Source organism: Tachypleus tridentatus, chromosome 3 (genome assembly GCF_004210375.1).
Source record: "Tachypleus tridentatus isolate NWPU-2018 chromosome 3, ASM421037v1, whole genome shotgun sequence".
In the NCBI taxonomy this organism is placed as follows: Eukaryota; Metazoa; Arthropoda; class Merostomata; order Xiphosura; family Limulidae; genus Tachypleus; species Tachypleus tridentatus.
In genome coordinates, this window is record NC_134827.1 from 18461697 (window position 1) to 18488137 (window position 26441).

A 26441-nucleotide genomic window follows, 5' to 3' on the forward strand; every position below is an offset into this window, starting at 1 on the left:
GTCACTAAAATATATTTTGATAAAGTTGAGCTTCAACTTCATTAAAGTACAAACCGAAAACCCCCTAGCGGCATAGCGGCAAGTCTGCGGACTCACAGCCTTAGAAACCGGATTTCGATAACCGTGGTGGGCAGAGCACAGACAACTAATTCATTGTGTAGCTTTGTGCTTAATGCTAAACAAACAAACTTGACCCCAATATATTTGGAGAGAAAAAAAACATTTTACCAATCTCCCTGACTTCTTGAAAGAAATACTGATTGTTTTTTCAGATTAATTTATTAAACATTTTCCCCAAAATACAATCTAAAAGCATTGTTATTCTGGTACGAGACTTTGTAGTTTTTTTTAATTTCAATAATGCTACTCTGGATATGAGTTACAATTCGATATTAATAGACTAGGGGCAAGTTCAGTGGTTAGTGTATCCTAGAGTTCATGGTTTGCATTCCTTTGCCTCAAAAACATGCTCCATGTTGCAAGATAGTCGCATAATAAGACTGAGGTCTAATCCAATTATTCAGTTAAACTAGCCCAAGATATGCAGCGACTCCGTTGATTAGCTAGCTGTCTTCGCTCTTACTATATCGGTTCAAAACTGGAGACGACTTGAGCAGATCGTCTTTAGGTAACTTTGCACGAACATCCAATAACAACCAACCAACATGATTCAAAATTAAGGCGGGTATGCGCAGATTGCTCTTCTTTTCTTTTCTTTTTGAAAATCTGCTTGAAAATTCTAAAATAAACATACAGGAGTGTTTGTTTTTATTTATTTCTCGCAAAGCTACACGAGGCCTGTCTGTGCTGGCCGTCCCTAATTTAGCAATGTACGACTAGTGAGAAGGCAGCTGATCATTACCACCCACCGTCAACTCTTTGGCTACTCTTTTACCAACGAAACGTAGATTGAACGTAGATCATAATGCCTTGACGGCTGAAAGGGCAAGTATGTTTGGTGTGATGAGAATCCGAACCAGCGGCCCTCAGATTACGAGTCGTGCAGTTTAACACATGACATGACGAGTCGACAAATAAACAGACCAGGATTAGGGTATAATGTCAGTAGTATGGACTACAGCATGTAATGAAAAAAATAAAACGTGTACTGTATGTGGAAAATCGTGTAAAACGCCTCGAGACACGAGGGAAATGTTTATTAATAAAGAAATAAAGTGATGAAGAATTCGTTCCAAAAAAAATCTTACAAAAATATCACATATTATGTATAAGTTTCAAGTAAGTACACAGACAAAAGAAATCTAAAAACTTCACTTTGCTGTCACGGAGAAGTTTTCAGAAGACAAAGTTACTAATTACCCACCTAGTTTTTCTACACTTATTAACATTCTGCTCAATGTTTTTGTGTAATGCTAATAGGGTCATAGAAAAAACCGATAGTTTTTAAACCCGTATCAACTTATAAAGCTGCGTTTTTTAGTTAATTACTCGATGCTATTCTAAAATCGCGTGCTTTGTGTTTTGTGTTTTTCTTTCTCAAACAGTATAAGTTTTACACATTAAAAATGTATTCTCTCTCTTATAATTAGGCATGTTAAAAGAAACCCGAGAACTTTTTATATTTACTTCTCATGTAACCATATAAGACTCCAACTTAAGGGTTGGGAATTTCAGTCCTCCAAGTGGGCTGAGGATAAGTTTACAGACTTCCAACACTAAAATCCAGAGTTCTATTCCTTATGGTGGACCAACATAAGTCGCACATGCGCATAGTCAGTTGGAGCTATCATAACATGTAGCGATTGAGGCATATCGCTACCAAACTTACTATATTATTATAGATTTGATGTTGGTACGAGATATTAGCATAGTATTCTCAAAGGAAAAATTGACAAGGTTAGTTACAAATCTTTTATATTTGTTTTATTTTAATTATATCAAACTCACTTTATGTTATGAAGTAATTTTTAATGTGCTTTTGGTGTAATAATTTTATAATATATATAAAATTCATCGATAGTTAAAACAGTCCAATATCAGCTTATGTTACGCCTTTAGTAAAGGCCATTAGTAAAATGGTTCAGTTTTCTGTTTGAAATGTGATGCTACTAAACATGCTCATGTCGGAATGGCCAAGTAGATAGGGCGCTTGACTCACAATCTGAGGATCGCGAGTTCGAATCTCCATCTCATTAACGTACTCGTTCTATCAACCATGAAGAAGGGGGCTTCTAATTCGACAGTCAGTCACACTACTGGTTGGTAAAAGAGTAGTCCAAGAGTTGGCGGTGGGTGATAACGACTATATGTCGTCCCTCTAGTCTTAACCTGCTAAATCAGGGACGGCTGGCGCAGATAGCTCTCGTGTAACTTTGCACGAAATTCAAAACAAACTGAACAAACTCCACACTTTCGACTTTGGGCGCGTTATAAAAATTATATTTATTCTGGTTATTGTGTTCATATGAGCCTGACAACACCCTCGCGACGGCGGCTTTTTTACTGTTCAGTAGTTAAAATTATAGATGACTATATTTGAATTCTAAAGTCCTGGCTATTTTGTCTGTGTGTGCATTAAGGTCTTGTCGATGTAATACATTTCATGCCTAGTGTTATTTATTCAGACAATTTCTTACAAACTTTACTGTTATACACACAATTATCTAATACTAGTCATCATTATTTTATCCCACACTGTAACCACAAAAAGAATTGCACTCCACGCTTTGTAGTCGTGGTTAATTTATAAAACTAATAGTCAAACTCCACTATTCACTTATACGCTTTCGTTGTATTCTATCGCTTCAAAGTTAGTGCAAAAAGCTTCAAAGAAGTTTTGTGAAATACAACAAAAGAAGCACTTAAAAATATGCTGTTTTTTCTGGTAACAGAAATACGTTGGTAAAGTTGGATATAAAAGTAGTTACATTGTTATATGAATAACTGCATACGTGTGAAAAGAAACGTGACAATTTATTTCGCACCCTTAAAAACACATAAAGAAAAATGTCATGATCAAAATATTGAAATGGGTTGGTAGTATAATGAATTTTTGTCTCTCATATTACAGAGATCTTGATGTCCCCCGCTAGTACAGCTGTATGTCTACGGATTTATAATGCTACAATCAGGGGGTTCGATTTCCCTCGGTGGGCTCCGCAGATAGCCCAATGTGGCTTTGTTATAACACAAACACACGCAGATCTTGGTCTGTTGTCGTTGTTTTTATGCTTCGATTGACTGATTCCTTAAATAAAGAGTTGTTTTAATACACAAAATATAAAATATATTATTTCTTTAATTTTACTTTCGTTAGCAATATTAATTAGAATTTTAATATATCTAATTTTATTATTATTAATCTTAATGATTGTAGTTTCACTATCGAGATTATTTTGAATTTTCAACTTAGTATATGGATTTAGACCTAACCTAAACTCCTAAGCTGGTCGGACCTTGCCAGGTATTATTGGGTTTATGGCCGAAAATATTGATGACAGCAAAGTTATCTAACTGAGAGAATAATGCATTGTAACTTTTGAAAGTAACGTTTTGAGAAAAATATATACATACATATGTGTGTGTGTATATATATATATATATATAGTTAGTTTTACTCATAATCGAGTTGATTTTTAGTTGTGATCTAAGTATGTCTGCGAACTTAAAACGCTAGAAACCGGGCTTTGATACCGTAGCGGGCAGAGCACAGATAGCCCATTGTGTAACTTTGTGCTTAATTTTAAACATACAAACAATGCTTCAATAGAAAGTTGACGTTACTAATACTCCTTGTGTGCGCATAAAATAAAACTTACAATGCCATTTTCATTCTTGCTTCTAGATTTACTATTGGTAAACATTTTTATAACGTTTTTCCAAAATAATAGAAAGCCCTAAAATATTTTTAAACGTAGTCAACTTCGAAGCCAAAGTTTTTCTTGTCTGTCATGCATTATATTTGACTAATAAAAGTTAAAACTGTTGCTATATCTTCAGCAACGCATCAAAATGAATCGTGCCTGGCAAGTCTTGAATATTAGGGCATTCGATTCGCAATCTTCGTGCCAAGGGATTAGACTCCGTCACCGAACTTGGGTCTTTTCAGGCTGTCCCCCGCTAGTAAAGCGGTAAGTTTACGGGCTTACAATGCTAAAATCAGGGGTTTGATTCCCTTCGGTGGGCTCAGCAGATAGTCAGATGTGGCTTTGGTATAAGTAAACATCCACTCTTTTCAGCCGTACGATTGTTATAATGTCACGATCAATTCCATTACTCGTTGTTAAATAATAGTCTCAGAGTTTCCAGTGTGGGGTGTGGTCAAAGTGTTTCCTCTTATATTTCATTTCAAAATTAGGGACATTTAACGTACGTAGCTTTCGAGTAGCGTTCCACAAAACTGAAGAAAACGAACATCTAATGGGACTGATTATCCTGAAATTGTTTTCATTGATTTTACTTATAGGAACCATAGATGACCATACTGAGGCATAATGGATATTGAGATGGGAAGACAACTTGATAGAGAATACTGTACTCTGTTAAATATTTAGTGTTTTTATTTTTAGACATTTTTTGCTTGAAGCCGTTTCTGCAACGAAACTGTCATCAATAATAACCCAAAATCTTCAACGTATTAGCTTAATTTCTAGTTAGCAACAATCTTAGGGAATTGTAGGTGTCGATCAGTCCTTAGTTAAATTTGTACACGTGGTGAGAGCTATAGCAGAAAATTTTAAAACCTGTGAACTGCTCACTTCACGACCCGAGATATGCATTGTTATTAATTTATTTTTTATTTAGTAATTATAGATATTTGAATGAAAAGAATCGTCACTAAAGTGAAATAGTTTACTGGCGACAAACACTTGGTCATTTTCAATGATACGGTACGCAGACACGGTTTGAAAATTTTAAATCCTTTATTAAACATTTTAGTCATTCGCCTGCAACTAGTCGGCACTAATTGTTTTTGCGCAAGTTTTTTCAGCAGATTAATCAAAGTTTGTAAGTTGTTGCTCTACGAAACCTAGGTATAACGATAAAAAAATAACTCGTTTAATTTTAACGACTTTATTAATCGTTAGGTGCCGCTACACTGATGAACTTCAATACGCTCGTGCTTACACGGTTTTGATTTCAATTTTAGTTGAACCTGGCTTTCCTGTGTAACATCATCCGTGTTCTTGTGACGAAGTTGCGAGCAGCCCACACAAATGAGCCAAGTCAGTTCAGGTAATACCATACTGTCGATTAATAAACATATTGACTTCCATAACTGTATCTAGTTCAATAAAGTGTCGATTTTTTTTAGTGTTTTGTTTTTCAAATTAAGTAACTTTAACTACTTCACTCAATATGGCTTGTAATTTACTTTCCTAAGCTAAAGATTAAGTCCGGAATTAACGCCAAATGTGAATGACTATAATTAATATAAAATATTTTAAATTAATTACTATTTTTATTAAGCTTCACGACGTTGTATTACATTCACTGTTTTTGTTTGTATGTATTTATGTTGTGTGCTTCAAATATATTAAATTTAAAGTAATGTTCTAATTGATCTATATTTTAAATGCGTTGGATATATTAAATTTCTACATGTATAATTTTGATGTGTTATCTGTGATGTGTTATCAGGTACTGGCATTTATGTGCCACTTTCATGTTTTGTACTTAAGTCTGAAGTGATGTCCTCGACTTGAAAACTCGTGAAACTTTTGATTTAATAGAATTAACGTGTCTAGTAACGTACCTGTTGTACTTCGGTATGTCTTCACGAGCCAGTTAATAACGCTACTTCCCCTAGTGGCACAGCGGCGCGTCTGCGGACTCACAACCCCATAAACTGGGTTTGGATACCTGTGTTGGGCAGAACACAGATAGCCCATTGTGTAGCTTTGCGCTTAGTAACAAACAACTAGTAACGATAGCAACACCCTGCTTACATTGTAGCATATTTGAGCATTTCGACTAACGTGTCTTTTTTCTGTTGCTGGAAGTCATCAATCAAAATAGAACAAAGACCCACGAAATTACATCTAAGGCTAAGTTTCATAGTCAAAAAAAAAAAAAAATCACTGTCTGTCAGCCTAAAAGTTCGAGCCTCAAGAACACAGTTTAGGGTTAAACACTGTAATGTAGGAAATATAAATTTATTTGGATTAGTTTTTCAAATTACCTAACATGATAAAACGTAAGTCTTAGTATCACGTAGTTTTTAAAGAACAATTCAGCAATTTCAGACGAAGAACACAACTGAAGACACCCTACTAAACAATACACCAAGATATGTCTTATTTCATATAACGATAATGTGTTAGAGTACCCGGATAAAAACATTCCATTTTAAGCACGAGTATATATAACGTGATGGGAGTCTCATTATATTTTAAGTGCGTACAACACATGCAACAGATATTATGGTGTTCTTTATATTTATTTTTGTAGGTGACACTAGTGTTAACATTAGGTGTGTGCCAATTTATTTATTCCAGTCTGTTTAGCTTTTAGGGTTAACTGATTAATAAGCTAACGGCTGCTCTGTGAATGATACGTATTGTCATTTTTATTTACATTCCTTTCAGTTTAACACGTTAATAACAGAATATTATACATGTATATATATACACACACACAGGAAGGCTGTACGAGCCACGTTGGTTCTGGTTCCTCTGTTCGGACTGCACTTCACTCTGGTGATCTACCGGCCTGATAGTGGAAGTTGTGGATGGATTGAAGCTTATTTCTACTTTAGTTACGCTATGGATGGCTTGCAGGTAAAAGTAAAGTGTATAATATAGCCTAGCGTTTCTCAGCCCTTTAGCAACACTGCAGAAAATTAATAAGTACAACACTATGGTAGTGTTCTTTCATAGTTGCTATGCTGGGTTCATGTGTGAGACATTAATTTATAGTTTGCATTTTGCGAGATACTATGAAGTTTGCATTATACATTTAGTGTTTTGCCGTAGTTTTTAAAATATTGTAAGCTAATATTAAGCCTTTTGTAGGGCTGCCACTCACCGGTTGAGAAAGACTAATATAGCCTTTCTCCCTTTCTCTAAAAGGAAATATTTGGTGTCCTTTTTGCTAATTAGTAAAGCTTAAATAAAGCTATTTAAGTTTCTTCAAAGATTATTAGGAGTAGATAGGTCTGATTATGCCCCCCAGTGGCACAACGGTATGTCTGCAGACTCTCACTGGTTTGTGTTTAATTCCAAACAAATCAAACTCGTCTGATTATGTTTTACGTACAAGTAAATTTTGTTGGATTATCTGAAGATATTAATAATGTATTAAATTTCATCTAAATTCGGTGATCGTCATTAGGTTTGAACCAAGGTCTGTTGATGATTTGTTACTAGAAATAAACGGCCTTAAAACACAAAAATGTTATTTCTGTGTAATTGGACACTCAAAGTTTCGCTTTAGGAGTGTTCACTAAAACACAAACCGAAACTACATTATACAAAACTTCAAATATAAAAAAACTTCTAATGGTTTCAGAAGCTTTATACTGTCAGTTTCGATTTGTGTTTTAGTGAACGTCCCTGAAGAAGCAGTAAAGCGAAACGTTTAATGTCCAATTACACAAAAACAACATTTTGGTTTGAACTTCGCGCAAAGCAACACGAGGGCTATCTTAACTTTGTTTGTTTTTGAATTTTGCACAAAGCTACTCGAGGGCTATCTGTGCTAGCCGTCCCTAATTTAGCAGTGTGAGACTAGAGGGAAGGCAGCTAGCCATCACTACTCACCGCTAACTCTTGGGCTACTCTTTTACCAACAAATAGTAGAATTGGCAGCCACATTATAACGCCCCCACGGCTGAAAGAGCGAGTATGTTTGGTGCAACGGGGATTCGAACCCGCGACTCTCAGATTATGAGTCGAGTGCCTTAACCACCTGGCCTTGCCGGGCCCAACATTTTGGTGTTATAAGGTCGTTTATTTCTAATACTAATATGTCTTCTATACACCAACATATCATACGGAAAATAAATACTGGAATGGAGACAATTTGCTTTATTGCAAAGTTGTAAATTAGGTTTCTATTTTGTGTCTTTTGTGTGGATCGAACTTCTAGTTCTGACGTTACTCCACTGGCCCTAAACATTACCACTGAGCTACTGAGAGGGGGAGAGAGCAAGTTTTACTAATTTTGGGTTTATATCTTTAAATGTAGTCTAATTTATATCTTTATGTTTGTAATCTAGTAACTCGGAGGTGAATCTGCAAGCTTATGACACTAATATTCGGATTTCAACACCTGTTGTGAACACAGAACTGATATCCTATTAAGTAGCTTTCTGCTTCACAACACCTTTACTTCTAGTTATCTTAGAATCCTTTCATTAGGTTAACACCATTTGTATAAAACCTAAAATATTATCCACTGCAATATGTCGAAAACTGAGAAGTTGTCATAAAAACGTATATAGGTCGGGCATCGCCAGGTGGTTAAGACACTCGATTCGTAATCTGAGGGTCACTGGTTCGAATCCCTGTCACACCAAAAATGTTTGCCCCTTCAACCGTGGGTGTGACAGTTAATCCCATTCTTCGTTGGTAAAAAGAGTAGTCCAAGAGCTGGCGGTGGGTGATGATGACTAGTTGCCTTCTCTCTAGTCAGGGCCGGCATGGCCAAGTGGTTAAGGCGCTCGACTCGTAATCTGAGGATCGCGGGTTCGAAACTCCGTCACGTAAAACATGCTTGCCCTTTTAGCCTGGGAGCGTTTTATGTGACGGTCCATTCCACTATTCGTTAGTAAAAGAGTAGCGCAAGAGTTGATGGTAGGTGGTGATGACTAGCTGCCTTCCCTCTAGTCTTACACTGCTAAATTGTGGACGGCAAACGCAGATAGCCCTCGTGTAGCTTTGCGCGAAATTCAAAACAAATCAAACCTTCCTATATACAGGAAGAAGAGGTTTAGTGCACCTGACCCTCCTGGGTATACAAATATATATACCCAAACACCACTTACATAACATAGTGTAGACGCCTGTTCGTAAAAACGGATACATTGTGTTATTATTAGTTCAGAAAGAAGTATTGTTATTTAAACCATTCACGTTCTTTGAAGATATTGTAGAAGAAATATAACTTAAAAATTCGTATTAATTTGAAAATTTCTGAGAAAATGATATACATGTAAGCTAAATTACAGGAAAGTATTTTTTTTGTAAATAAATATTTTTGCCTAATCGCATTTTTAGTTTTATTGTCAAGATTCGTTTTCTTTCAGATAGAATATATAAAGGCTACGTTTTTTTCCATAAACTAAACTAGGCTTAGTCTTTTATTAAATATTTTGACCAAAGACTATCACTGCTACGCTTGTGAATTTTTAATAGTTTTGGCTTTGCCGTAAATCTGAACATAATGAAAAACTCCGTCACGTATAAGGAATACGTAGCAACCATATTAGATCTACACTACTAATCAAGTATTTGTTCTCTATTATTAGGGTTGTCTGGTGGCTCTGATATTCTGCTACCTTAATGGAGAGGTAAGAGACTTGTATATTATGTTTCTAACCTTTAGCTGAGTTTCTTGTTCTAATGTTACAAATAACGTTGTATTTATTTGAGATGGCTTTATGCTCGTGTTGTTGTTTTTTCTAAACGTAACAATTCAGCCATACTTTGTCAAAAAATGACCAGAGACATATTTTATGTTTTCATAATTTTGTTGGTTATAAAACAAGGGAATAACTTACATACTACAACGACATCTAAACTTGACAGTTACAGCTGGAAGGTTTACATTAGAAATAGCTTTTAGTTTTCTGTATTAAACGACACGGGACCTAGTTTAAATGATTAGTTTGTTGCAAAGTCGCAAAATAGGCTATCTGCGTTGTGTCCATCTCAGGGTTTGGATTCCATTTTCTAGCATTATAAGTCCCTCACCCTTACCGATGAGCTTCAGCAAGGTGGAAGAACTGTACTCAGTTTGGTTTGTTTACAATTCCTGTTTTCTCACAAATATTATGTTACATTACTCTTAATTAGGTATCAGAGGTTGTTATTTTTAGGAAAACACATTTCAGGCCTATCCGTAGTAAATAATGAAATAAACATACTTGCAGGCCGGGTAGTTTCATTAAGCTATCGCATCTCATAATTACAAGATATCCCACTGATTGATACATTACAAGATATCCCACTGATTGATACATTACAAGATATCCCACTGATTGATACATTACAATATATCCCACTGATTCATACATTACAATATATCCCACTGATTGATACATTACAAGATATCCCACTGATTGATACATTGCAAGATATTTCATTTATTGATACATTACAAGATGTCCCACTGATTCATACATTACAAGATATCCCACTGATTGATACATTACAAGATATCCCACTGATTGATACATTGCAAGATATTTTACTTATTGATACATTACAAGATATCCCACTGATTGATACATTACAAGGTATCCCACTGATTGATACATTACAAGATATCCCACTGATCGATACATTAAAAGATATCCCACTGATTCATACATTACAAGATATCCCACTGATTCATACATTACAAGATATCCCACTGATTGATACATTAAAAGATATCCCACTGATTGATACATTACAAGATATCCCACTGATTGATACATTGCAAGATATTTCATTTATTGATACATTACAAGATATCCCACTGATTCATACATTACAAGATATCCCACTGATTGATACATTACAAGATATCCCACTGATTGATACATTAAAAGATATCCCACTGATTGATACATTACAAGATATCCCACTGATTGATACATTAAAAGATATTCCACTAATTGATACATTACAAGATATCCCACTGATTCATACATTACAAGATATCCCACTGATTGATACATTACAAGATATCCCACTGATTGATACACTAAAAGATATCCCACTGATTCATACATTAAAAGATATCCCACTGATTGATACATTACAAGATATCCCACTGATTCATACATTACAAGATATCCCACTGATTCATACATTACAAGATATCCCACTGATTGATACATTAAAAGATATCCCACTGATTGATACATTACAAGATATCCCACTGATTGATATATTACAAGATATCCCACTGATTGATACATTGCAAGATATTTTACTTATTGATACATTACAAGATATTTCACTGATTGATACATTGCAAGTTATTTCACTGATTGATACATTACAAGATATTACACTGATTGATACATTACAATATATCCCACTGATTCATACATTACAATATATCCCACTGATTGATACATTACAAGATGTCCCACTGATTGATACATTAAAAGATATTTCATTTATTGATACATTACAAGATATCCCACTGATTCATACATTACAAGATATCCCACTGATTCATACATTACAAGATATCCCACTGATTCATACATTACAAGATATCCCACTAATTGATACATTACAAGATATCCCACTGATTCATACATTACAAGATATCCCACTGATTCATACATTAAAAGATATCCCACTGATTGATACATTACAAGATATCCCACTGATTCATACATTACAAGATATCCCACTGATTGATACATTACAAGATATCCCACTGATTGATACATTAAAAGATATCCCACTGATTGATACATTACAATATATCCCACTGATTCATACATTACAATATATCCCACTGATTGATACATTACAAGATATCCCACTGATTGATACATTGCAAGATATTTCATTTATTGATACATTACAAGATGTCCCACTGATTCATACATTACAAGATATTACACTGATTGATACATTACAATATATCCCACTGATTCATACATTACAATATATCCCACTGATTGATACATTACAAGATATCCCACTGATTGATACATTACAAGATGTCCCACTGATTGATACATTAAAAGATATTTCATTTATTGATACATTACAAGATATCCCACTGATTCATACATTACAAGATATCCCACTGATTCATACATTACAAGATATCCCACTGATTGATACATTAAAAGATATCCCACTAATTGATACATTACAAGATATCCCACTGATTCATACATTACAAGATATCCCACTGATTCATACATTACAAGATATCCCACTGATTGATACATTAAAAGATATCCCACTGATTCATACATTACAAGATATCCCACTGATTCATACATTACAAGATATCCCACTGATTGATACATTAAAAGATATCCCACTGATTGATACATTACAAGATATCCCACTGATTGATACATTACAAGATATCCCACTGATTGTTATTCTGTTAGGCCTAAAAGTCTCAATGTCAGTCTAACTTAGGCATTTTACATGACTCAAGCTTGTTGTTTTTCCACACATTAAATAGGTATACCTACTCATTTTCATTCCTGTTATATATTGCATGTAGTAATTAAACGATAATTGGAAACTATAATATTTTAGCCTTTGTAAGGAAATGGTGTCAATTGCCCCATTTTTATACAAATCAACTAATATTTTATATTGAAATACAAACAATTGGTCCTTCATCTCATACGTAAATGGACAACCGAGAGAGCTGGCTTTCCATTTTTACAGTTGGTCTTTTTTCACATGAAGAGCAGTTACCGATGTTACATTCTTCAAGTCAGAGTGTTGATAAGGTTCTGAGGTATACATGGACACTCCTAAGAAAGAGTTGATTTCCTGATTTCTTTAACGACATGAGTCACGTCGGTGGACGGGATATTTAATCCCATGCATAATCGATGGAACTGAAGCCCGTCCTGGTGAGGGGGGGGGGGGATTGCATACTGCCTCATTTGATCATTAATTTTTCTTCAAAACCCGTTTAACATGTGAGTTGTGAAATGTCTACACATTTGTTTCTATATGATCATGACCCGGTTTATTTACTCCAGGTATATAATATAATTTGTTTTGCATACATATAAAGGTCTGACTTGTATTGTTTCCAAGGGAGTAAATATTTTTAAAACACGGTTTAAAGCAAACTTCATTGAGTAAAAGTATAGATTTATCTAGTGTCAACAACAAATCAGTGTTTTACATTACTTGTGGACACTAATTGTTTGTCGTTTTAACAAAGAGGTGCTTAACTTTTGTTGTGAATACTAATTGTTTGTCAAAATTTCTGTTTATTCACTGAGTTCGAAATAATTAAAGCAATAGATGTCCCATTGTTTTGAGAGGTAGTTATTTTTAGTCTTTGAAAAATATTATTAGAAATGTTTCTAAAGACATAATTGGAAAGAAAAGTATTTCTTTGATAAATATTCTTTACATTAAGAGTTAAGTATGAAACACAACCTACCCTTCGATTCATCACTTGTTACAGGCATATAACGGTTTCGGGAAATCACACCCTCATCATCAGTAACCCTATACAAGGGTAACTAAAAAAAGTAATACCAGACGTTTTTACAGTGAATTGACATTATCCTATTTGTGTTTTTCCAGTTCTCTATTACTGACGATAGTGAAGCTATATAAACTGCTCAAAAAATTAAAGTAACAAATTCGTTTTCTTATATAATTCATCTCAGTTCCAAATGTCATACTATTTCTTATTTTTTAAGTAATTTGCCTCATTTCATATCCATCTATATTCATTTTTTAATGTATAATGAACGGTAAAACATTGAGAAATAAAATTTTTAAAAATGACGAATAACACCAAAACTGATATCTCACATGAAACAATACTTTAAACAATTTACATGCGTTTATTTTACAAATGTTTGAAACACTCAATACCTAGTGTGACCTCTACGGGCTGTGACACACTCCTGACACTGATTTGGCACACTTCGAATCAGTCTATCGATGTTATATTGGGGTATGGCAGCCCACTCGTCTACCAGTGTTTGTCGGCATTCCTGTAGATTCTAAGGAGGGTGCTGGCGTTCACTAACACGCCTCAACAACATATCCCAACAATGTTCAATCGGATTTAAATCTGGAGATCTGGCGGGCCACTCAAAAGTCTCTATTCCTTCCTCCTTAAGGAAGGTCATACACAGTCTGGTCTGGCGACGTGGGCTCGCGCGTTATCCTGCATGAGAATGAACCCATCGCCGACAGCTCCAGCAAAAAGCCTCACAATGGGTTTCAGAATTTCGCCTCTATATCGTCGTGCGCTCAGAGCAAACTTGCCGAGTATGAGTAAGTCCGTGCGGCCACTCAAACATATGCCTGCCCAGACCATTACAGAACATCCTCCATAACCGTCGACTTTCACGAAGTTACAGGCTGGAAATCGCTCTTCTCGGCGTCTTCACACCCTCGCACGTACATCATCACGAGACACAGTGAACCTGCTGTCGTCTGTCTACAACACGGTGGCCCATTCACGAAGTTCCTAGTCCAGTTACTGATAAGCAAACACCAACCTGGCTGCACGGTATCGCACTGTCAGAATAATGCCTCTAGTAGGCCGTCTTGCCCTAAGGAGTCCTTTGTGCAGACGATTGCGAACTGTTTGGGGCGACATAGGAGTTCTGGTGGAATAATGGTCATTTCGCAGTGACCGAACTGTAGCTAACCTGTCCCGCAGAGCGGTAGTCACAATGTAACAGTCCTCTCTGGCTGTTGTGCAGCGATGACGGCCTTCAACTGGTCTCCTGCCATATGAGTTCGTCTCCTAGTAGCGTCGGCAAAGTCGATTAATGACGCTTGGTCACACACCGACGCATTGTGCCACCCTTCTTTGGGTCTGGCCATCCTTCAGCATCTGGACCTCCCTGGTCAGCCTGTTCTCCGTCAGATGGCGCCTGACTGCTTGAGTACACAATATGGAGGTACACACTGACAAAACGATCCGCAAAAGATCCATGTTGGTTTTTGTTTCGAGAATTAATAAGGAATCCATAGTTTCACTTAACAGCCTTTTATAGGATACCTTGAGTTGTATTCTCCTTGAGTGAGGATAGTTTCGTTTGAGTTGCTTGAAACTTCACTCGTAAGCTTAAAAAACACACAGTAGACGAAAGGATATGTGTTCATACATAAATTTAGTTATGACAAAAATACACTGAAATATGTACTTGTTCCTTTAATTTTTAGCAGTTGATTTACAAATGATTTGAAAATACGTAGCATACTCACTACATTGAGTAAAAGATAACTAAAACCATTATACATATAGATATGGTTTGCATTGTTTTCAATACTAAAAACCTGGATGCCTTTGTAGTTATGATTAATTAAGTGCACACGTTGGAAACAGTATATTTACAAAGGCTGAACATATTACGCTAAAACAATTTTGGAGTCTCACCACGTCTTTCGAGTCCATTTTGCCACGCTCAATCATAAGGCCCTATCGTAGGGCTGTCATATAAAAACACACCCTTTCTTTTGAATGCTTTCTATAGGCCATCTTCGTTATGTTTTCTGTATATAAATATTTTATGTTCGAAAGAGATGTTACATGCCTTTCCCAAAAGCTATCACTTTACATTGGTATCCCATTACCTAACTACTTCAAAACAATATCAGATTGTAGCTCTGATACATTCTGTTACATCAATACTTTATGTTGTTATCACTTTGCTGATTTGATTGAATATTTAAAAGCATTTTAATGTAACCTACTCGATACAGTCATGTGAAAAAGTTAGGACACCCTATGAAAGCCTGTGTATTTTTGTAACATTTTTGGATATATAGATATTTAATCTCAATTTTAACAATACTGAGAGATTATAGGAATATAACTAAACAATTAAAACTGAAGAAAAGACTTTTCAAGATCTTCTGTAAACGTAGTTCTACAAAAATGCATATTCTAACTGAGGAAAAAGTTAGTACACCCTACTTCCTAATAGCTAGTGTTACCCTCTTTGGCTGAAATAACTGCAGTGAGACGCTTCTTATAACCATCTACCAGTCTCTGACATCGGTCTGAAGAAAGTTTGCCCCACTCCTCAATGCAGAATTCTCTCAGCTGTGAGATGTTTGAGGGGTTTCTTTTATGTACAGCCCGTTTCAAATCACCCCACAACATCTCAATGGAATTTAGATCTGGGCTTTGACTCGGCCATTCCAGGACTCTCCATTTCTTAGTTTTCAGCCAACCCTTGGTGGATTTACTGGTATGTTTTGAGTCATTGTCGTGTTGTAGGGTCCAGTTCCGCTTAAGCTTTAATTTTCGTACAGATGGTCTCACATGATCCTCAAGCACTCTCTGGTACACAATAGAATTCATGGTGGATTCTATGATTGTGAGCTGTCCAGGTCCTGCTGCAGCAAAGCAGCCCCAAATCATGACACTTCCACCTCCATGCTTCACAGTTGGTATGAGGTTATTTTCCTGGAATGCTGTATTTGGTTTACGCCAAACATGTTCTCTCTTCTGGTGTCCAAATAATTCAATTTTGGACTCATCTGTCCAAAGAACATTAATCCAGAAGTCCTGGTCTTTGTCTACATTCTCTCTGGAAAACTTCAGTCTTGTCTTGATGTTTCTCTTACAGAGCAAAGGTTTTCTCCTTGCACACCTCCCATGCAAGTTAAACTTGTGCAGTCTCTTTCTGATTGTAGAGGCATGCACTTTCACATCAACAGTAGCCAGAGCTTGCTATAGGTCCAGTGATGACATGTTAGGGTGTTTGGAGACCTCTTTCAGCATCTTGCGGTCTGCTCTTGGACGACCAGACCTGGGCATGTTGGCAGTTGTTTTGAAATCCCTTCACTTGTTGACTATTTTCCGGACAGTGGGATGTATGATTTCAAAATATTTTGGAATCGTTTTAAATCCCTTACCAGACTCATAAGCTGCTACAATTTTCTTACTGAAGGCCTCAGACAGCTCTCTTTCTCTCACCACGCTGCTCACTCTCATTTCAACAGTCAGGAGCACACCAAACTAAATGTGTGAGGTTTAAATAGGGCAAGCCTCATTCAAAATGCTGAGTAACGATCTTCTAATCATGTGCACCTGGTGTGATACACCTGTGTGTGAATTGAGCCATTTTAAGTGGGAATAAATGTGGGGGTGTCCTAACTTTTTCCTCGGTTAGAATATGCATTTTTGTAGAATTACATTTACAGAAAATCTTGAAAAGTCTTTTCTTCAGTTTTAATTGTTTAGTTATATTTCTATAATCTCTCAGTATTGTTGAAATTGAGATTAAATATCTATATATCCAAAGTCTTTTCTTCAGTTTTAATTGTTTAGTTATATTCCTATAATCTCTCAGTATTGTTAAAATTGAGATTAAATATCCATATATTCAAAAATGTTACAAATATACACAGGCTTTCATAGGGTGCCCTAACTTTCGCACATGACCGTATATGTATATGCTTCTCAACAATCAAAATAGCAGGAATCTTGGGCATGAGCCATTTCTACATCACTGAGTTATATTACATGCAGTAGACATCGCATATTCTATAAAATATGCACAACATTTCTGTATTTTAAAAATATCATCTGTAATTTAACCCTGTCATAAAATTCCGATAAAAAAACAAAACTTTACGGTATCTCAGGACGCCTGGTATGGGTATTAACACTTTTACTTATCTCCAGGTTAACCTAAGAAGGTCGAAACGCTGTTCTCTACTTTAGTAGCAAAAGCGGTAATACCCATACCAACCGTCCTAAGATACATTTTTACTTCAAGTGGGTTTCTCGTCATCACAAATACACTTTACGGTGTCTTATTTTGTTAACTCTATGACTGTATTTATTTAAATGGAAATAAATTAGTCCCGTACCTTCCTGTGTTGTTTTTCACCAACCAGTATTTATTCTCCACTTCTATAGGTTTAACACACTCCATTTTCTTGTGTAGTTGACCCAAACAGGACGTCACACTGGCAGAATATTTGCTACAATGAACTGTTACAACTTTCCCTTTAGAGTGGGCGACTTCGACTTGAAAAGGTCTCAATGTAAAAGCCTAAACGTTATCCAACTCTAGAAACAGGGAGGAGCAATCCATTAAAACATACTGATAAAGACCTTAATGTAGAAACCGAAACGTCGTCCAACAGGAAAGAACACTCCATTAAGTCACACTGAAGGAAGCCTAAATATAGAAGCCCAAAGGTTGTCTAATGGGGAAGACCATCCATCAAAGCACACTGAAAGAGGCTTCAGTATAGAGGCCGTTATGTTATCCAACAAGTAAAAGCATCTATCAAAGAATACTGAAGGAGGCTTCAGTATAGAGGCCGTTATGTTATCCAACAAGTAAAAGCATCTATCAAAGAATACTGAAGGAGGCTTCAGTATAGAGGCCGTTATGTTATCCAACAAGTAAAAGCATCTATCAAAGAATACTGAAGGAGGCTTCAGTATAGAAGCCCAAGCGTCGTCCAACAGGAGGACAAGTCCATTAGCGCCTTGACCCTACTATGTTTACACTGCATAAAATACCCTTGAACGTTATGTTGACCTATTTAATTTCCTTAAACACTGAAATGGAAACAAAGGTCAACATTTGAATATAGTGTCCAGTCACTGCCACATAAAAGTTCATGGAACAAGATGTTTGACTAACAGAATTTTCTGTTACATTTTTTGTTTAAATTTAAACAAATGCTCAATTTTAAATTAATTCACTAGTTACAAAATAGTGTGTGGGTTTTGTCCAAGAAACTACTGTAATTAAACAAATGAGAAAGGTTTGTAAACGAGCCTGTTCATCTAATTTTAAACTAACTGGAGAAAGGTTTGTAAACAAACCTCTTTATCTAATTTAAAACTGATTTAGATTCAACCACAATCCGTCATCCTAGTTGTTCTATACACTTGTGCATTATAACTTCTTCACAACAGTCAATCATAAAACTTGTACATCATGACTTCCTATTCACCACAATCAGTCATGACACTTACACATCATGGCTTCTTATTCACCACAATCAGTCATGACACTTGTACACTGTGGTCAACTTTAGTTTACCACATTTATCTATCTCATTTATGAAATACATTATTTCATTGACTATATTCTAGCATCATAGTAAGATATCTTGTTTATCACACCCACAATGCGTGGTTTGATTTGTTTACTTTTATTTATCTTTTCTATACAACATTTTTAAGATTAATTTAAAATGCTGAGCTCTTATTACCAACGTTTGATTTCACTGCGCGAAGGTGAATCATCGTAATCTCTTTACATAACGTTTCGAATGTTGGTACTTTTGATTTACCTTGTTCATTGAGTTAAACAGTGAAACGTCTGTTTAAAGTTATTAGTTTGTGTGCCTGCGTATTAATTATATTTATAAGCCTTTTTAATTCTTCCAAAGACTTTTCAATCAACAATCATTCCTTCACTTCTCATCGAATTATCTTGAAACTTGGTAGGGTTACACCTTGGTCCACTAAGCCTAAGTGTCTTTTTCTTCGCTTTTCGATTTAGGCCATTTTAGACAAACAATCCAAAAGTTTTTATGGTTTCTGTATGGCCATATTTACAGCAAACAAGATGAACATTGGCAGAAACATACAATTTCATGCTCTAAAACACACTGACACACAAAAAGAAACAATAACATGGATTTGCCCATTTTGAGTCTTTTGTTGTTGATTTTTAAATCATAACTTTACTTACACTTGTACGCAGGCAGACATTCTTTTCTTTGTTCGATTGTCAGTACTTTCTCTGCCCGAACTTCCCTGATCTATCTTGTGGCAAACGTTCCATCGTTATCACTTCCACACTTATGGGGGCCTGGCATGGCCAAGCGCGTAAGGCGTGCGACTCGTAATCCGAGGGTCGCGGGTTCGCGCCCGCGTCGCGCCAAACATGCTCGCCCTCCCAGCCGTGAGGGCGTTATAATGTGACGGTCAATACCACTATTCTTTGGTACAAGAATATCCCAAGAGTTGGCGGTGGGTGGTGATGACTAGCTGCCTTCCCTCTAGTCTTACACTGCTAAATTAGGGACGGCTAGCTCAGATAGCCCTCGAGTAGCTTTGTGCGAAATTCCAAAACAAACAAACAAACATCCACACTTATGACATCTCAGACATTCAGATATTCTTGTTGGTTGTCTCAGCAGTTCCTCACAAGGTTCGTGAATGTTAAATGTTCCATATATATTGTGCTTCAACAGTTCCACGACCACTGTCTGAATTGAGCTAAAAAATAATCTAACTCTACTGATATAAACCTATCATAACTACTATAAATTGGCATACATCTCTGGTTTCCTCATAAAATAATACATACTTCTTTAGATTCTCAAAACAACAACGACAAATAAATGGCGGGAAAAGTTCTTACAAATTTCCCCGCCATTTCTGCTGTCGTTGAGTCTGAGACTGGTTGTGAATTATATATTCTAATACAAGTACGTATTTATTTATTTTTTGCAGCACACTCGTTTTGCTCAGAATGTATATATCTATATATATTTATGTTGCATTATTGTTAGATAAGATAAGAGGATAGTAAAGATCGAACTTAATTCCCTGTGGTAGTAACCAGTATAGAAAACATGTGGTCAGCATTTGTCACGTGTACTTTATATGTACATTTTATCTAACAAGGAGCTAACTTTGATTAAAAGCAGTGCCGAAATTGATATTAAATATTCTTGGACATAGAAATGAATGTCCAGGTTACTGCTAGTTTAATTGTTTTACCACTAGGGTACTTACTGGCCTACAGTTACAATAAACATATATTTATATATATATCAGAGGTGTTAGCTAGGTGGATGGGTCGTTTGATCATCTCAGTAGTCTAAAAATGTCTAAACAGCCCTGTTAAGTGTTCGTTTGAGTTTCATAAAAAAATATATATAAACTCTTTATGTCAGACAAAAGAAGCACATTTTTGCAGTGGTTCTGCACAGTATTTTATAAGGAATATACTAGAGTTATGTTAACTTTAACGTCTAAATGAAGGGAAGTGTAATACAGAAAGAATGGTGAGTTATGAGGTTGACAGTTATAGAGACTTGAATGTTAATTTTAGAAGATTAGTTTCAACCCCTCAGTTTGTCTCGTAAGTTATAGTATTGTTTTTATTTCATTCTATAGCTAAAAGTAGCTTCCTTCTCACAGCTGGCGATGGAAGGTAAATGACATCTTTATATGTCGAACATCGTGATCTCGATCTAAGTACTTAATTATAAACCAATTTTACAAGCAAGGTTAAGTCTTAACAAAGGTTCACTATTGTCATTTCGTAATTTCTACTACCGTGTTTATTTTATATGTATATATGTGTGGCTTTACTTGGGCTTATCCGAATGAGTAAAATGACAGATTGAAGACGACAAAGCAATCTTAGTTGGAGGTTGCTAAACATATTTATTACTGGTAAAAGTTATTATTATTTGCTACAAGCTGTAGGTGGTACGTATGATCAATTTAGTGCGGTATTTTCTTTGATCCTTAAATTACAGAGCTCTGATTAAATTAATGTATTTGTTTACAATAGTATACTTTTAGAGAGTGTGACCTACTTTTCGTGCAAAACACGTGGCGTAGTTCGTAGGAGGTGGCCCGGCATGGCCTAGCGCGTAAGGCGTGCGACTCGTAATCCGAGGGTCGCGGGTTCGCGCCCGCGTCGCGCTAAACATGCTCGCCCTCCCAGCCGTGGGGGTGTATAATGTGACGGTCAATCCCACTATTCGTTGGTAAAGAGTAGCCCAAGAGTTGGCGGTGGGTGGTGATGACTACCTGCCTTCCCTCTAGTCTTACACTGCTAAATTAGGGACGGCTAGCACAGATAGCCCTCGAGTAGCTTTGTGCGAAATTCCCAAACAAACAAACAAACAAACAAATCGTAGGAGGTAAATTCCTGTTTGTCCGTTAGCAGCCGAGGCTCCCGTAATAATCGATTGTTAACCAAGTCAAAACACACGAGGCGATGTAAAATGATTATGACAAAGAAACAACAACACATAAAAACACACACGTATGCTGTTGCCTATTTTTGTTTATTTATTAAATTGCTGTTGTTGCTTTATAATTGTGACAGTTAAGCAAGAGTGACCCCAGAGTTGGCGGGGGTGGGTGGGGCGCTTTTGAATTCCCTCTTGTTATACAGTTCAGAATGAAGGACACCTAGCGCAGGTAGCCTATGTGTAGCTTTGCGCGAAGACAAGTTAAATAAACTAAAAGAGGGTATGATACTGTGGTCTCTATTAATTCTGTGTAGTCTAATCTGATTTGTTACTAAAATCTTTTGTTGTTTGAACGTACAACATGGTCTTTTAGCTTTGTGGAGTTTTTTGTTTGTGTACTACCCATTTTCTCTGTAGATCCATTCCCTATTGTGTCGATCTGTTGAACGGTACAGGCTACGACAAAAGCTTTCCCGGTCGTCCGAACGGCGGCGCTCCAACCGCTCTCAGATCTGTATGAGTGAACTACCTCCTCGTGGTAATAGTTGAGTGCCTTAAGTATATGTGATGGGACCGATTATTATGCTTGATCAGGTCTTGCTTTCGTTATATGTATTATCAGTTTGATCTTTAGAGCATTTGATAAGATGTCGCTTCGTCATTTCTTTCACTCAGTTTTGTGTTTTGCTTTTCTTTTCGTGTTGCGTTTCATGTTCTTGTGATGCTTGCTGTTGAAGTTTAGTTTTAAAAGAACGTAAATTATGAAAAATCAAACCATTCACGTTCAGTTTGATATTTGAGCATGCTACCAACTCTGTTATACTCTGAGTGGGTGAAAGAGAGCATATGCCTCAGATTAAAATTCAAGCTAAAGTTATTTCATAATAATAATTAAAAACTGTGGAAACATACAGCCATTTAAGCAATTCAGGCGGTAAGATTTAATACTCTCGGCAACAGATTTATCTGAAAAAAACATGATTTCACTTTACCTTTCTGTCAGGAGACATTAAATATGTAAGTTTTTTGTGATTATTTTAAAACGATGTGTTTTAGGTTTTACGAGATGACTGTCTGTTTTTTTATTTCTTTTACTATAGGTACAATGTCTGTTGAAGAGATCGTATCACCGGTTTAAACTCAAGAGAAGCTTGAAAGGAAGTACCGCGTGCCACCACAACGTTTCCCGCAATCCCAGAATTTCTACAACTACGTGTATCACAGAAATCAGTAGAACAAACACCCCCTGTGTCAATAATGGTAGCGCTGAGTTTCAAATGAAGTAAAAATCCACCTTTTTATTTCGCTGTGATTAGGAAGGTGAGGATGAGAGATGGAACGCAAAACACATGCGACACTTTACAGAAAAGTGCTCTTTAAGCAGTTAAAGTTTGAAAATGTTTTCCACAATTCTTTTGGAAGTGCAATATCATCTGATATATTTAGATCTTTAACAGGTGTTGGTCGTTTTAAAATATCTTATAATCTGTAGAATCTACATGCAGGGTTCCCATGATTTTTGCCCACCTCCAGTGGCACAGTATGACTGCATACTTACGACTCTAGAAACCGGGTTTCGATACCCGTGGTGGAAAGAGTATATTGTGTAGCTTTTTGCTTAACTTAAAACCTTATGATTTAATTTTTTTCATAAATGAGCCATTAACGTTACTGGTTTTGTGTTTTGGTGATTTTATGTGCTTTTCACCCTTCTAACATCGTGAACACCGATCTTCTTTATATTGTAACATTATTGTTGTCTTGGTAACAGTAATTGTTATGGTAGTAATGATCGAACAATACAAATCCTGCTGGTCTGGTAGCTTTCTGACTTGTTCAGTCTGTGAATCGTATTAGAATCCTAACAGAGGTGTGCATTGTTATATGTATATTTATATACATTCTTGTTGTCACATACATCTTTAAGAACTTTTCTTATGTTACGAGTAATTGTATATTTTACGTGAATATAGATTTTCGTGTTTTAAACATTTGATAATATATTCACATTTGTGAGGACAGACAAGGAAGTCTTGTCTGTGATATCGATGTCGTAAATGTATTGGTTATCGGATTCGTTGCATCGTATTAATTCACGTCGTCTGCTTGTTTCTTTGTCCGAGAACTCTTCCTACAGTTTTGGAGCTATCAGAACCAAAAAAGATTGGCAAATGAAATTTGAGTGAGCCGGGAGATGCACTTGTCTACGTGATTTAGCCTTCAACAGGAGGAGTCAAAACGCAAAGAAGGGTCACCCAGGAGTAATGAAATTCCGGAGTAGGTTTTCAAGTCACTGTCTGTTTCTAATTAAGCAAAAAGCTACACATTGGGTTATCTATGCTCTGGCCACCACAGGTATCGAACCCCGGACTTTGGTGTTGTAAATCCGCAGACATACTGCTGTGCCACTGGAGGCGAAGGCTCAGGTCACTGATTCCTTTGCCAGTGGTTCCAGGTTCGCCGTGTTTGAAACTGTGTTCATATTCCCCATACACAAGCGAGCGAGACTAAAATTGGCACACGTGCTCTGGTACCACAGGCGGAGATCATGACTTTTGTTGTTGTTATTGCTGTTGTTTTTCTAAGTTGATATAGAAGAAATTGAGGATAATGGAGAAGTTTAATTGGTACACTGGAAACGTTATGAATCGAGAAGAGGTCCTATGAACCCAGCAGTGGACTGTGGTGTTTTATGTTTGTGTAATGTCATGTTTGTTTTGCAAAGTATATAATTGTTTTGTTTTTATTCGATGCTTTGAAGACCATCTATATGTATATCAAAATATCACAAGAATGATATCTGAAGTACGAATACCTTATAAACTCCTTTGCGTTCATAACTGTAGTTTATTTGGAGAACTAGGTACTTACATCAACTTAGAAAGTGGTCCTATTGCAGTGTTACCACTGAGAATCCTTCCTTGAATTTCGATATAAGATATTTTTATTGAGACGGATAAATGTAACATTTGTATTTGTATCAATAAGAAAAAGTTTTTATTCTGTAAAAAAATTGGAAACAGACACACCATAAAGGTGTCTTGGGATGGTTTGAACGTTAAATATAAATAACCTAATTTTAAACATAACGATGCGTGTGTTTTCTTCTTCGATGGTGACAAGAATGCACTGTAGAGACATACCCTAAGAGACAGTGTACTCTCAGATTAACTACGTTCAACCAATATGAAATGGATACCATTGAATCAAACTCTACTAATATGAGCCTGACACCTTTAAATCAAGCTCAGCTAGTATGAAATTGATGCGTTGAATCAAGTTTTTCTATTTTGAAACTAACACCTTCGAAGCAAGCTCAGCCAATATGAATTAGTTACCTTTTAATCAAATTCTGGTACTTTGAAGGTAATACCTTTGAACCGTTTTCGTAAATGGATACCTATGAAGTGGTATAGAATTAATTCCGTAATACAGATGTCGATATGCACCCTTGATAACTAACACGGACAGAAAATAACACATCTTGATAACTGATACGGACAGAAAATAGCACATCTTGATAAAGACACGGACAGAAAATAGCACAACTTGATAACAGACAGGGGCTTTTGGAAATGGTGAAGAACTGGAAAGCCAGTGATAGATTAAATTTATATATATGTATTTAAAGTAAGTTAATTGTAATGATGTTTCACATATTCGTCTGTTTGAAAGGTGTATAATTTTTTATATGGTGTGTCCCTATTAGACTTAGTTTTATAATTATAAAGTGTTTGTAGTAGTCCAGTAATTATTAATAATATCTTGTTGCTACTTTAGTTGAAATCACAATCCCTTTTGGAAATCAAACCATCAAATTATTTTACATAGACTTATCTGTACTTAATTGTTTAGTACGTTCTAGTAGAAGACTCTTCAAAGGGCTCAACAAAGGGCTTTTTTATAATAAATCCTTAAGTGGATTCATTAGCAGATTCTTCTGTCACAAACCCTTAAATAACTTCCGTAGAGGCATTCATCTATACAAGGTAATGTAATTGTTAATGTTGTCACGAAATAAAGTAATTTATAAATTTAAAAAAATATTCAAGTTTTTAACCGAATTTTCAGAATAAACAAAAACAGTCAGACTATTGAAACACTACACGTGTGTATGTGTGTTTTTATAAAGCATTTTATGTGTTACTTCACAAGATATATATGTGGGATATTAGTGAAGTAAAACCACCGCTAGTCCTCTGTGATTCTTTCACTCTCGGATGATAGTAAGAAGTGTATTATTTTTTCTAAGACATTTAGCGACACAAAATTTATTATACCCTTATTAGCCCCGGTAACAATGATTTCAGTCTTAAAGACATCCACTGGAAACTATGATTCCAATCTTAAACATATCCACTGGAAACAATGATTCCAGTCTTAAAGATATCCTCTGGAAGCAGTCATTTCAATCTTAAAGATATTCACTAAAAACAATGACTTCAATCTTAAAGATGTCCACTGGAAACAGTGATTTCAGTCTTAAATATATCCATTGGAAACAATGATTTCAATCTTAAGAATATCTATTGGGAACAATGATTCCAGTCTTAAAGATATCCATTGGGAACAATGATTCCAATCTTAAAGATATTCGAGAACGTTGATTTGCAGAAATTACACAGTTAATTGCATGCACCAAACCATGAC

At 35.9% G+C, this 26441-nt stretch overlaps 1 protein-coding gene across 9 annotated transcripts in view; it reads left to right on the forward strand.

The window, feature by feature from the left end:
- The window catches only part of LOC143246466 (calcitonin gene-related peptide type 1 receptor-like), a 182736-nt gene extending 156842 nt beyond the window's left edge, over positions 1-25894 (forward strand). For 7 of the 9 annotated variants that reach the window (XM_076493223.1, XM_076493226.1, XM_076493224.1 and 4 more), the window contains 4 exons: positions 5111-5196; positions 6602-6740; positions 9431-9472; positions 22892-25894. In XM_076493223.1, the coding sequence (XP_076349338.1) occupies positions 5111-5196; positions 6602-6740; positions 9431-9472; positions 22892-23077 (453 nt within the window). In that variant the 3' untranslated portion in view covers positions 23078-25894. Of the gene's footprint in view, positions 1-5110; positions 5197-6601; positions 6741-9430; positions 9473-22208; positions 22336-22891 lie in introns of all 9 variants that reach the window. The other 2 variants (XM_076493231.1, XM_076493232.1) reach the window with 2 other exon arrangements.
- Positions 25895-26441: the final 547 nt, after the last annotated feature.